Genomic DNA, 13,994 nt, shown 5'->3' with positions numbered 1-13,994 from the left:
TCCTCTGCTAAAATACCGGTTATGTGGAAAACATCTTGCCTTATTCCTATTCCTAAAAAAGCCAAGGTGTCAAATAGTCTTGCTAATCTGAGGCCTATAGTTCTGACATCACACATTATGAAATGTTTTGAGAGGGCTGTACTTGATCATCTTACTAGGCAGGTGTCTTTTTTCAGGATCCCTTGCAATTTGCATACAGGAAGGGTGTGGGGGTAGATGATGCACTATTATTTATGTTACATAATATTTACAGTCATCTCGAAACTACTGCTAGTTCTGTTAGAATCATGTTTTTTGATTTTTCGAGTGCTTTTAATACTATACAGCCACATATTTTAGCTAACAAATTAATTAATTTTAAATTGCATAATACAACTATGGCCTGGATTTTAGATTATCTGTTATTACGACCACAGTTTGTTAGGTTTTGTAACAAACAGTCTGACATTATTTTAACTAATACTGGAGCACCTCAGGGCACAGTTATATCTCCCTTTTTATTTACACTTTACACTGCTGACTATAGGCATAGTCAGTCATCCTGTCTGGTACAAAAATTTTCTGACGACACTGCTTTAGTAGGTCTACTTTATCAGGGTGATGACCTTGCTTATAGAAGGGAGGTTCAGTCTTTTTCTAGCTGGTGTGAGTCAAACTTTCTAAAACTAAATATAGGGAAGACTAAAGAACTTGTGATTGATTTTAGAAAGAAAAAGGAGAAGGTCCTCCCAGTCACAATTAATGGTCAGCCGATTGAAATTGTTCAGTCATATAAATTTTTAGGTGTCGTTTTGGATGAAAAATTAAATTGGAAAGAGAATACTAATGTTTTAATAAAGAAGGCTCAGTCAAGACTTTTCTTTTTGAGAAAACTCAGATCTTTTAACATTAGTACAAAGCTTTTAGATGTTTTCTATCAGGGGATCTTGGCTAGTGTTCTTTTTTATGCTGTCCTTTGCTGGGGGGGCAGCTTATCTGTTGATGATAAAAATAGGATAAATAAGCTGATCAAGAGAGCTGGTTCAGTTATTGGTCTTATCCCAGACTCACTTGAGGTCATTGTGGAGAAGAGGATGAGGTCGAAATTAAAAATTGTTTTTTGAAGGCCATCCACTATATAGTGTTTTTAATGGACTCAGAAGCTCTTTCAGCAAGCGTTTAATTATGCCTGGGTTATCCAGTGAGTGATTGAGAAGGACTTTTGTTCCTGCAGCGGTCAGATATTTTAATGAACACTGCTGACTGTCAAACTGTTGAACTGTCTGTTCTTTGCCCTGCATTTCTGAATTGTGCAACTGTATCTTGTTATAATCTCATAAGTCTCATTGGTCTCTTAATCATGTTTTTCATAGGTTTTTAAATGTTGAATTATTTATTTATGTGTGTTAGCTATGTGTTGTGCTTGTTGGCTGTATGTTTTAAGTTGGTGGCAAACCAGTTTCCCTTTCGGGATTAATAAAGTTTTTTCTCTCTCTCTAAACGTAGCTGCTGTTCCAACCAAGTTAATTAACCCAAGCTAAAATTAGTTTAACCCAAGCTAAAAAATAATAATGAGCATTATCAAATATAACTGCAGTCCAAAATTATGAGATCCATTATTTGAATGCTTGGCAAAAGAAATGTTTTTTTAATCTAGATTTAAACTGAGATAGTGTCTCTGAACCCCGAACATTATCAGGAGGGCTATTCCAGAGTTTGGGAGCCAAATGTGAAAAAGCTGTAACTCCTTTAGTGGACTTTGCTATCCTAGGAACTACCAAAAGTCCAGCGTTTGTGACCTTAGGGAGCGTGATGGATTGTAGTGTGGTAGACGACTAGTTAGGTATGGAGGAGCTAAACCATTAAGGGCCTTATAGGTAAGTAATAATAATTTGTAACTGATACGGAACTTAATAATTAGTGACTGCAGAGACTGTAGAATTGGTAATTTGATCATATTTTCTTGACCTGGTAAGGACTCTAGCCGCTGCATTTTGGACTACCTGTAGCGTGTTTATTGAAGATAGAGGACATACACCTAGAAGAGCATTACAATAGTCCAGTCTAGAGGTCATGAATGCATGAACTAGCTTTTCTGCATCAGAAACAGGTAACATGTTTCGTAGCTTAGCAATGTTTCTAAAATGAAAGAATGCTGTTTTTGTAATATGGGACATATGGTTTCCAAAAGACAAGTTGCTGTCTAATATAAAAGTACATCCATCTAGTTGCAAATTGTACTTTAAGAGATTCTGTGTACTGTTTTTGGTCCAATAAGTAATATCTCTGTCTTATCCAAATTTAATAGGAGTTTTAATTTAAATTATTGGTCATTCAGTCTTTTACATTTTTAACAGTGTTAGCTTAGATAATTTTGAAGTTTCATCTGGTCTCGTTGAGATATATAGTTGAGTATCATCAGCATAACAGTGGAAAGTAATCACATATTTTCTAATATTATTACCAAGGTGCAACATGTACATTTAAAATATCATAGGACCTAGGACAGATATTTGTGGCACTCCATATTTTACTGGTGATAAATGAGATGACTCCCCATTTAAATAAACAAAGTAGCGATCGGACAAGTAGGATCTAAACCATCTTAAAGCCTGTCCTTGAATACCTGTAGAGTTTTGTAATCGATCTATGAGTGTCATGATCTATGGTGTCGAACGCAGCACTAAGATCAAGGAAAACTAGCAAGTCATTTGTAATTTTAACAAGTGCAGTTTCTGTGCTATGATGGGACCTGAAACCTGACTGAAATTCTTTGTAAATATAATTTTTTTTACAGGAAGTAGAACGTTTTCAAAAATTTTAGACCTAAATGGAAGATTTGAAACGGGCCTATAATTTGCCAGTTCACTAGGATCTAGTTGTGGTTTCTTAATAAGAGGCTTAATAACCGCCAGATTGAATGGTTTTGGGACGTGACCTAAAGAAAACGGCAAGTTAATAATATTGAGAAGCGGTTCTTCTGCTACAGGTATTTATTCAGTAATTTAGTAGGATCTAATAAACATGTTGTTGGTTTAGATGGTGTGATGAGTTTATTTACCTCTTCTTGTCCTATAGTTGTAAAGCACTGCAGTTTATCATTGGGCGCGATGGATGAAACTGAGCTATTTGACACTGTAGAATCTACATTTATTGTTGTATTTCTGATGTTATCTATCTTATCAGTGAAGAAATTCATGAAGTCATTACTATTAAACGTTGAGGGAATATTTAAATTGGGTGGCATCTGGTTATTTGTTAATCTAGCCACTGTGCTAAATAAAAACCGTGGATTATTTTGGTTATTTTCTTTTTTTGGATATGCTCTGCCCTGGCAGTTTTTAGAGCCTGTCTATAGCTGGACATGCTGTTTTTCCATGCAATTTTAAAAACTTTAAAGTTAGTTTTTCTCCATTTGTGCTCAATACTATGAGTTTCTTTCTTCAGAGAGTGAGTATTACTTTTATACCATGGCACAGTATGTTTTTCTTGTAACTTTTTTTCAGTTTGATGGGGGCAACAGCTTCTAATGTATTAGAGAAGATAGTGCCCATGTTGATAGTCATTTCGACTAGTTCATGTGTATTTTTGGGTACACATATCAGTTGAGATAGATCAGGCAGGTTATTCACAAATCTGTCTTTGGTGGCTGGAACAATAGTTCTGCCCAGACGGTAACTCTGAGCCATATAGTTAATATCAGTGATACGCAGCATGCACGATACAAGGAAATGGTCTGTAACATCATCACTTTAAGGTACAATATCTATATCAATAAGATTAATTCCATGCAATATAATTATATCTAGTGTACGATTAAAATGATGAGCGGGCCCGGTGACATTTCGCTTGAATCCAAAAGAGTTTATTAGGTCAGTAAACGCAGGTCCTAATGCATCATTTGTATTATTAACGTGAATGTTAAAATCTCAACTGTAACCAAAAGGTCTATATGGCTAGGGTTAGGGTTTGGTTTAGGGCTACATAATTTATTGGTATTTTAATTTTAAGTTCACGTACCATGTGTAACATGGACACCTTAACATAAAGTGTTACCTGTTCTTTTACTTGACTTGGCTTGATTTCACACCAGCTGTGTGAAATGTGTTTGTTTCTGTAGGAGGCGAACAGCCAATCCCACTGTGGAATGAACACGATGTGTCAACAGATGGCGACAAACCTAAAATTTTGCTTTATTCTATTAACCTGACTTTTAAGGTTTGTACTAATAAATAATTTTAAGTGAATCTCACAGACTTTTTAGACTTCTTCAGTATGTTTTTTTCTGTTGTAGGGGATTCAAATGACAGCCACCACTCCTTCAATGAGGGCAGTGCGCTTTGAGACGGGCTGGATTGAGCTTGAACTGTCCAATCGGGTTCAGTGCAAGACTACTCCCACAGGAAGTAACTACCTGAAGCTCTTTGGCAAATGTCAAGTGGATCTCAATTTGGCTTTGGGGCAAATAGTCAAACATCAGGTAGCTAGTCACCAAAACATAAAGAGCAACCCTGTTATTCATTGCTCTCAATAAACTTTCCTGTTCTTGCATGTGATTTTGATAAGGTGGTGCACACTATCAGTTAATCACTGTTGTCGTGACACTGTCTCTTGCAGGTGTACGAGGAGGCAGGGTCAGATTTCCACCAGGTGGCGTATTTCCGCACTCGAATCGGTTTGCGCAATGCTCTTAAGGAGGAGATCAGTGGTAGCTCTGATAAAGAGGCTGTCTTAATCACACTCAACCGTCCTATTGTTTTTGCTCAGCCAGTAGCATTTGACAGAGGTCAGTCCACACTTAGCCTTTTGTTTTATCGTGTTCATCCGTTGGTGGATTTTTTATTTATTTTTTGTAATTGTGTATTTGTATGTCTGTTGTAGCTGTTTTGTTCTGGCTAAACTATAAGGCTGCCTTTGATAACTGGAAGGAACAGCGCTTGGCTCTCAACTCAGACATTCATATGGCCACCAAAGAGGTGGTGGACAAACTGCCAGCCATACAGCAGACCAGCGTCCAGGCCTTCAGCACTCTCTTCCTGCAGCTCACTGTCAATGACCTGGGCATCTGCCTGCCGATCACCAGCACCACACAGGTGGATCCTCACTGATAGACAATCTATTTATCGTTCTTTTTAATGTTTAGACTTGTCAGTTTGGTGTGAACAGGACTTTTAACTGTGTATCCGCACTGGGTAGTACATTTAAAATAACTCAAATGATATAAAGGGAATTTTAATAATTAATCAGGAATATGATTAATATATATCTCATATGACAGTTACATTAAAATTATTGAAGATGAAAAATAAGTCAATTGTATATATCAATAACTCATTACAAGGCACTGTAATTTACTCATTAATATGTCAATGTTCCATTCTTTATATCAATTATCATGATATCTTTTACTGGGAATTAATGCAAATGGAACAGTGGTTTGTCCAGCAAACGGCCGTAAGATTAACTTATCGACTTTCAATAAAGTTATCACTTCTAATAATTACAGGAAAAATTGTTTCTGGCCATGAAACTATTCTCCTGTCCTTATAAAATTTAGGTTACTGAAGAGTAACAAATAAGCTTTGTAGCTAAGATCGAACATTTCATTGACTTCGTGATGTGAGCATTTTAGACAGAAGCAATCATGAATATATATTGGATTTTAATAATTGAACTAATAATGCATCAAAATATGATACACACAGAGTAAATATGCGTATAACAATACAAACAGTAAAAACAAATACAAGACATAACGGATACAGATGAGAGAGAAAGAGGATGAAAGGGTGAGCGAGAGAAAATGAGAGAGAAATAGTCGATCACAAAATGATCACTCAGTATGGCAAAATCACAGACAGTAACCTTTTGAAAGACATAAAGGAATCAGATCACCTTGAAAAGGTAATAGACAACCTTTAAGCAGCATTTAAATCTCTATAGGAAATAATACTTGCATGTGGGTCTCTTTGTGGCTGTTAAAGTCGAGCGTGCGTGTGTCGTTCTTTTGGAGCTAGGCGTGTTCTCTCGTGTCTTCCGGGGCGAGCAGACTCGCGCAAAGTTTCAAAGGTTCAACGAATGTGAAGTTACTAAAGAAATGATGCAGAGTTCGTCTTCCTTGTGTAGGGATACGCGCATATGAGAATAAACTTAGTAAAGAAAAGCAAAGAAAAACGGAGATGAGAGCTCCCTAAGGAGCCCTCGAAAAAAAAGGCATTCTCTCAGACGAAGTGTTCGGACCAAGTGTTCAGACGAAAAGCAACGAGAACTTCCTGGGTCAGTTCTCTTATGGAGCGACTGGTTCACGCCTCTGTTCGCGTGAACAACCAATGAACGTCCACGATCTGAAGCGGGAAAAAGTTCCTTTGTCTCTGAGGAAACACCCACTCGCGTAACTTATGGTGTTGTCAGAATTCAGCAGTTATATTCCAGCAAGATGGTAATTCCAGAATAAATACATTTTACATTCATTTCCTATGTATGAATGGTCCAGTCACAACAAGACGGTTGAACAGATACCAAGAATGGCAGGTAAAAATGATATAAACCTTCTATAGTTACATTCATATGCAGAATTACACACATTTAACATTTGATTAACACACAATAAAATTGCAGATACTCCAATTTGATATGGGAAGACATCTAAGCACAAAAAGGCAATACAGTAAATATATTTAGAATACATTTTACAAAGGTACTTTTCTCTTTTCTTACAAAAATTCCAGCGAGCTGGGCTTTCCTGTTTCTCCCAGTTGGGTCATAAAATTTTATGACCTGGTCAGGGGTAGGGTTACAGAATACTGGCTCTACTTGAGAACATTAATTAGGAGAAACATTTCCAAGTTATAAATCCGGGACTCATAACTATCGCATAACAGGGCTTAACCAGTTATGCAACGCACACAAAGTGTATTGTTTTAGATTCAACGAACCATGATTCATTAATTCAGAACCAATGAATGAATGAACTGCTCATATGTTACAACTGTATAAAATACTGTAGGCTTGTATTTCACCTTTTATACACTTGAAATATTTCCATTTCTGGTTAGAATGATTGATGTTAAATGTTTGGCCCTTCTTTCTGCTGTACATAGGCCAATCACAGTATTGATTTTGATGCTGGCTCAGCGCTAGTGTTAACCATCGAGAGTACGCTAATCACAGCCTGCTCCTCTGAATCTCTGGTCAGCAAAGGCCATTTCAAGAACTTTTGCATTCGATTTGCTGAGGGGTTTGAGACCACTTGGGATGACTGGAAACCTGAGGTCAGAGGAGACCTGGTCATGAATGCCTGTGAGTAAAACTTAAAGTGTCTGTATTTGGCCCCATAATGCTTCCATGATTCTTGAAATACTCGATGTGGCTTTCTAGGTGTTGTCCCTGATGGCACTTATGAGGTTTGCTCCAGAACGACAGGCCAGGCATCCGCAGGTATGAATAAAACAATGTTCTGCAGTAATTTTCTAGGCTGCATTTATTTATTCAAAAATACAGTAAAAACAGGAAGATTGTGAAACATTATTACAATTTAAAATAAATGTTTTTTTATTTTAATATACATGTGATTTATTTCTCTGATGGCAATGCTAAATTTTCAGCATTAGTATTCCAGTCTTCAGTGTCACATGAGCCTTCAGAAATCATTTGAATATGTTGACTTGATGGCTAAGTAATAATTCATTATTGTCAATGTTGAAAACAGTGGTACCCCCCTCAGGATTCTTTTATGAATAAAAGATTTAAAAGAACAGCATTATTACGATTATAAATAACATTATACATGTTTTAACAGTTGCTTTAATGCTTCCTTGTTTAATAAAAATGTTAAGTTCTTAAGATCTTACTGACCCCATCATTTTACAAAAATGCACAAAAGAATTTGCATTAAGGAAGAAAATGCACATTGTCAGTTTGATTTCATACTGACTTCATATTTGATCTTTGTCTGTAGTTATTAACAAAATCTTTCAAATACTCCAGAAAGCAGCAGTGCAGGGACGTGGACGCTAAATGTCTTGTGGAAGATGTGTGGTATCGATGTGCACATGGATCCCAACATCGGCAAGCGTCTGAATGCTCTGGGTAACACGCTCACCTCTCTGACTGGTGAAGAGGACAGTGATGACATCACAGACCTCAACTCAGTCAACATGGCCGACTTATCAGACGAGGACAAGAGTGACGGCATGTCTCCCACCATTCACTCGGTCAGAGCTTGCACTCTTAATGTCACAAGTCTTTTTAACTATTTTTTTATTTGCATTGTCTGCTTCTTTGGTATATTAATGTCATTTTTATGTTCAGAGCAGGAAATGTGAAGTGTCTTTGTGCTCATTTGTACTCAATGTCTGTGTAGTGGTGTGCATTTGTGTTGGTTTTAAACTAGCCCATGTTTGCAGTTTCCTGAAGGGGATCTCAGTCCCAGACTTTCATTCAGGAGGCGGCTGGTGAACAGCATTCTGGGCATTAGCCCCAGCCCCCCTCCCCTCTCACCTTCTGAGTGTCGTAATATTTCTCCATCATCCACAATCACTCGGCTAAAGTCGAGAAGTGTTCGCCTGTCGTCCACAGCCAATGCAGAACGAACTAAACATCCCAGACCCCTGTCCTGGGGCTGTGTATGTACTTCAGAGCTCCCGTTTGCTTTTCAGTCCTCTCTCTTTCTGTGTCACCTTCTTTCTCTCCATCTTGTTCATGCTGTCAGGGTGGAAGTTGCTTTTAAGATCAGTCACATCACTCAAAACCTTGTTGAACTGTGCCTAGAACTGAAATATGTCAAGCAATTTCTTGCTGCTTTTTAGTTTGGTCTGATTCCTCTCCGTGAGAAATGAGTGGCCAGTGACATCTTAGACTCTTCTTATTTCTCGTTTCCAAAGGATGCATTTATCATGGACAAACTTTGTTCAGTAATCAGTTTTTTGGGGTGGTGCTGTGATTTTTGTGTTGGAATGAGCCACACTTGTTTTGACTCTTATGCATGACTGTACCTAGGGATGGGCGGAATGATGAAATAACCTGAAAAATATACATAATTCAGCTTTTCCATTACGGGTATAGCTTGCATAAAAAAAAAAAATAAAGAATTTTTTTCTTAATTGTAATAATATTTCACATTTCTGTTTGTACTGTATTTTTAGTCAAAAAAAAAAACAGGACGCCTTGTTGAGCCTCTTCTAAGTCTTCTTTCAAAAACATAAACTTTTGAATGGCAGTGTAAATGTATATTTGTAAAATGAAATAAAATAATAATATGGTGTATATGCTGTTTTTGAATTACTCAATCTACCATGATAAGAAAATATAAGATATTGTCATACCGCCCACCTCTAAGTGTGTCCCGTATCTTAAATATATTATTTTGACAGTTGTTTTCCCTCATACAGGAGTCTGTTGACTTGCGCAGACAGGCAGTCGTGAGCAATCAGATAATCGATGCTCGTGGACGGAAGTTCTCAAAGCGCTTGGTGGATATTAGAGAACTCAATGAGCAAGCCAAAGTTATTGATGATCTCAAGTAATGTCAGCCTGACATTAATAATAATAATCAATATACCTCAATCTGTTTTTTGTAAAAAAAAAAAAAAAAATCCATGTTTTTTTTGTTCTTTCGAAGGAAACTGGGAGCAAGTGAAGGCACCATAAACCAGGAAATACAGCGCTATCAGCATTTGGAATCTGTCGCTGTCAATGATATCCGTCGGGATGTGCGCAAGAAGTTACGGCGCTCCAGCATGCGGGTGAGAAAGACTTGGTTCATCTCGCTATATTGAAAGTGTGGTGGAGATAAAATGTTGCATTAATTGGGTTTGTGCTTTTAAGGCTGCGTCATTGAAAGATAAATGGGGTTTAGGATACAAGCCAAGCTACAGCAACAGCAGATCAAAGAGCATTTCAGCAACAGGCAGACCACCAATGAAGAGGTCGGATAGACCTAGGTATAACATACATACTCACTCACATTTAATCACAGATGGTTTAATGCATTTCAGTTACACATCATTAGTTTGTTCTTTGATTGATTGATTTGTGTCTCTCTAAAGGGACGAACTGCCAGACATTAAAGTGGATGCAGCATCTCCAGCACCAAGGGTTACCTTCAACATTGACACGGTAGTGTGTATGCGTACATCTATGTGTGCCTGAGTCATTTAAAATGCTGTATGCATCTTTTTTGTCATCATTCTGTCATTCCATCTTCATGTTAAGTGTTTATGTGTCAGCGACGTTTGTGAAGTTAAATAAAGCTTTGCTTTTACATTAGCATTACCACCAAATTTGGGGTCAGCAAGATTTTGTTTATAAATAAAATGTTCTATTTTGCAAAGGATGCCATTGATCACAAGTGACAGTCAAGACATTTCAATTCGTTATCTTTATTATTTATTAAACTTTATTCTATTAATCAAAGAATCATTACATTTTTTTTTATCTCAGTTTACACAAAAATATTAATATACACAACTGCAACATTTGATTATAAGAAATGTTTTTTGAACAGCAACATGACCAATATGTTTTATTGTATTTTTGATCAAATAAATGCAGACTTATTTTCCAAAATATTCAAATATCTTACTGACCCCAAACGTTTGAACAGCAGTGTACTTGGACAAATACACACACATACACACACTCATTGGTTTTATGGTTTCACCTGCAAGTGCTTCACTTTGTACTTAATGAAAACCATATGTATTTTATACACGTACTGTGCTGAACATGTATGTTCATGTTCTATATAGCTCAGTAAGTTTGTTTGTGTTTAAGATGGAAACCCCAAACGCAATCCCAAGTCCAGCTGACTCTGTTTTTAAGGTATCTGAGAAAAATGGACAAATCAAATCTTAAAATCACCTCAGAATCTCTATGCATGAAAGTCTTATGGTGTGAAATCGCTAAATCTAAATCTGCTTTTCAAAATCCAATCAAAACTCATCTGTGGCGAATGATTTTAGCCTTTTAGGATCTTAGGCATTCATTAACACACACTCTCACTCCATATGCTGAAGCTGTTCTTGTGCTGTGTTGGTGTAACTAATCAACTCTTCATCGTTTCTTCAGCATGTCTGGATCTTTGTCAGTTGCATTGCTCATGATGTCTTTCTAGTCATCTGTCCATCTTTTCATCTTTTCATTTCTCATCCCTCTCTCCTCCTCTGGGTGGTAGTGAAAAGCATGAATTGGGAAAAAGGAAAAGCTTTCTTAAGTCCTCACTGGTTTCAGTTTAGTTTAGGTTTTGAGTACATCAACAGATAAAGTGACGTAATTATGGATTGATAGATGATAAACTGACATTCAAGTAAGTGTTCAGTGGAAATATTATAGCACTTTTCCACTCCATGATCCAAACAGAAGTCCAGTTGAGGAGAAAATTGTAAATGTTAGACAGTTGGATAAAAGGATAGGCCCATTATAATAGCTTAGTGGCCATTGAGCTTTTAGACATGCCAGGGTTATATTTCACCACAAAATCACAAAAAAATTAATAAAAAATAGAAATTGCATTTTGCCTCAATAACATGAAAGCTTTATTATTTATTTATTTGCATTGGAACAATATTTAAGTAATTTCGTAAACATTTCTGTATTACGCCAAGATGGATCACCATTGAATATAATGGTAATTACAAACCCAAGGATAAAATGTCCAGATATATGATGGTAGTGATGCACTGATATTCAAATTCTGTCCAATTCCAACATTTGATGATTGAAAACTGATAAAATTCGACACTTTTTTTTTTCTACACTGCAATTTACTAAAATTCAGTTGTTTTAAATGTTATAAATAAACGTAGGCATCAAAACATTAACGTAAAAATGTAAAGTATAAAAGAACTTCATTTTGAGATTTGTTAAACATCCAGTATTGGGAGATAATGATACACTAATAAAGTCACTAATATCATGATCCTTAAAATACACCTGAATGGTTTTTTTTTCCCCTCTATTTTTCTTTTGATTTTGTGGTGACGTGTGACCTAGATCTGTTTCTGTTAGAGCCACTCATATAGTCGAGAGGTATAAATCCTTTAGGAGAGAGAAACTGATGAACAGATGGATAGATATATAGACCAATCATCTGACTATTGGCTTTCACTGGTTGTTGAAGTTCCCGGAGGAGACAGAGTTGGACCTGTTGTCTGTCACCATTGATGATCCTGCCCATTACCCATCATGCTCAGTGTTCAGTGCCCCTGGCACACCCGCAGTCTTTTCACCAACCATTCCCTTCCAGCCTGATGACAGTCGCCGTGACGAGCTCTTCTCGACTTCGTCAGAGGATTCAGACAAAGACGACGAGTTTGACAGGGAAAGACCACACAGCTATTATCGCAGACCAGGGTGTGTTGAACACACAGCACATGGAAACACTGCACAAACACAATTACACTCACTAAACTGACAGTATGTACGTTCGTGTTTTTCAGGGGCTCTCAGAGAAAGCCATCTGCACTGTCAGCGTTATTCAGCGAGCGCTGGCTGGCCACACCCCCACAGCGTGGAGCATTGACTCCGCCCACTGAGCGGAACATTGACTTCGAGCTGGATGTGCGTGTTGAGATTGACAGCGGCAAGTGTGTGCTGCACCCCAGCACCCACCCACCCGAGCATGAAGATCTCGCACTGAGGAGGTGAAGAGACACAACAAAATAGTCACAGTCATGTTGTCTTTAATGAGTCGAGCACTTTGCAGTGATGGCATGTTTGATGGCCAACCTGGAAGTTAGAATCACCCTGGTTCCCTCAACAAAAACTCAATAGGATTTGGATTATTGCAAAAAAATAAAGCTGTGACCAACAAAAGTTAATGATTCTTGCATGCTATGTTCAGAATGACAATCTTCACAAATGAACACAACTTCGCTGAACTTTGAAGCCTAATACAATCCGAAGTAAAAAGACAAACTATACTACGGTCATGTGGCTGTAGCAACACCACCGTTAAGCTTCCAACCACTCTTTTAGTCTTTATTTAACAAACAATTCCTGTGAAAGTTTGAGTTAGAATGATTTGCATACATATGGGATGTCAACAACCTCAGATTTAACCAAAAAACATAAAACATAAAACCCATTGACTTCAGGATAATGTAACTGGGGGAAAAAAAATCCTTTGGTCTACAAAAATGTCATCCCTACATCACTCTTTTTTGGTTTGGATTTTTATCAGGGCTGCAAAATGCTCCTGTAAAATGTATTTCTCGTTCTCGTTCTGTTGTTTAGGAGCTGTGAGCGGAGTTCGAGGAGTCTGGATCAGGAATCTCCTCCTAAGAAGCGAAAGCAGCAGCACAGTTTTGCCTCCAGCTCCCAACTACTGAATGCAAAGCGAGTGCCCACCTCTCTGCAGAGCAAGAGCAGTGATATTGAGACCACTGTCTTCTATATTCCTGGAGTGGATGTTAAGGTCTGCTGTGGGTCTTTTGACATTCTTCACACAGCTATGTGTATTTTCTTGTGGTTCAAGTAAAGTAGAACTTTTTTTGGCTATTTTTTTTCTAATCTGAGACGTATATTTTGAGATTTGAGTGTCAGATGACGTTATATCAGCACTCATTTTGATGTGTAAAACACTCATAGGTCTATAGGCCTATTTAAATGCATTTAAATTGCACTAACATTCATGCAACCAGCAACCAATATCATGGGTTACAATGCTCAACCACTGCAAAGGAAAAAATTCAAGCCCACCCCACCCTGTTTCTTTTACAGCTGCATTACAATTCTAAAATGCTGAAGACTGATTCGCCCAATGCCACGCGTGGATCATCCCTTCCCAGAACCTTTTCCAAAGAGTCCAAGCTGTATGGTATGAGAGATGCACCCACACCAGCAGCCTCAGGCCCTGGCAAGACTTACACACTCCTCTCCCCACCTCCCCCTCCTCTCCCTTCAGGTACACACTCTCTTCCTGTCTCGTCGTCTGCATGCGCTCAGCCTTGTCTCTGTCACTGGAGCATGGCCCACAGCTCTGAGCTCCACTGTAGTGCATGACTATCTAGAATCAG

At 37.8% G+C, this 13,994-nt stretch overlaps 1 protein-coding gene across 5 annotated transcripts in view; it reads left to right on the top strand.

The window, feature by feature from the left end:
* kiaa1109 (KIAA1109 ortholog) overlaps positions 1-13,994 on the top strand; it is a 78,911-nt gene that overhangs the window by 51,055 nt on the left and 13,862 nt on the right. For 2 of the 5 annotated variants that reach the window (XM_059566399.1, XM_059566400.1), the window contains 17 exons: positions 4,100-4,197; positions 4,274-4,459; positions 4,597-4,765; positions 4,861-5,072; positions 7,080-7,278; positions 7,357-7,416; positions 7,966-8,192; positions 8,385-8,603; positions 9,369-9,499; positions 9,599-9,722; positions 9,805-9,920; positions 10,026-10,095; positions 10,753-10,800; positions 12,098-12,330; positions 12,417-12,620; positions 13,213-13,393; positions 13,699-13,882. In XM_059566399.1, the coding sequence (XP_059422382.1) occupies positions 4,100-4,197; positions 4,274-4,459; positions 4,597-4,765; positions 4,861-5,072; positions 7,080-7,278; positions 7,357-7,416; positions 7,966-8,192; positions 8,385-8,603; positions 9,369-9,499; positions 9,599-9,722; positions 9,805-9,920; positions 10,026-10,095; positions 10,753-10,800; positions 12,098-12,330; positions 12,417-12,620; positions 13,213-13,393; positions 13,699-13,882 (2,661 nt within the window). The remainder of the gene's footprint in view (positions 1-4,099; positions 4,198-4,273; positions 4,460-4,596; positions 4,766-4,860; positions 5,073-7,079; positions 7,279-7,356; positions 7,417-7,965; positions 8,193-8,384; positions 8,604-9,368; positions 9,500-9,598; positions 9,723-9,804; positions 9,921-10,025; positions 10,096-10,752; positions 10,801-12,097; positions 12,331-12,416; positions 12,621-13,212; positions 13,394-13,698; positions 13,883-13,994) is intronic. The other 3 variants (XM_059566403.1, XM_059566402.1, XM_059566401.1) reach the window with 2 other exon arrangements.

This window comes from Carassius carassius, chromosome 14 (assembly GCF_963082965.1).
Source record: "Carassius carassius chromosome 14, fCarCar2.1, whole genome shotgun sequence".
Taxonomy (NCBI): Eukaryota; Metazoa; Chordata; class Actinopteri; order Cypriniformes; family Cyprinidae; genus Carassius; species Carassius carassius.
This window is presented reverse-complemented; position numbering and strand designations above follow the sequence as displayed.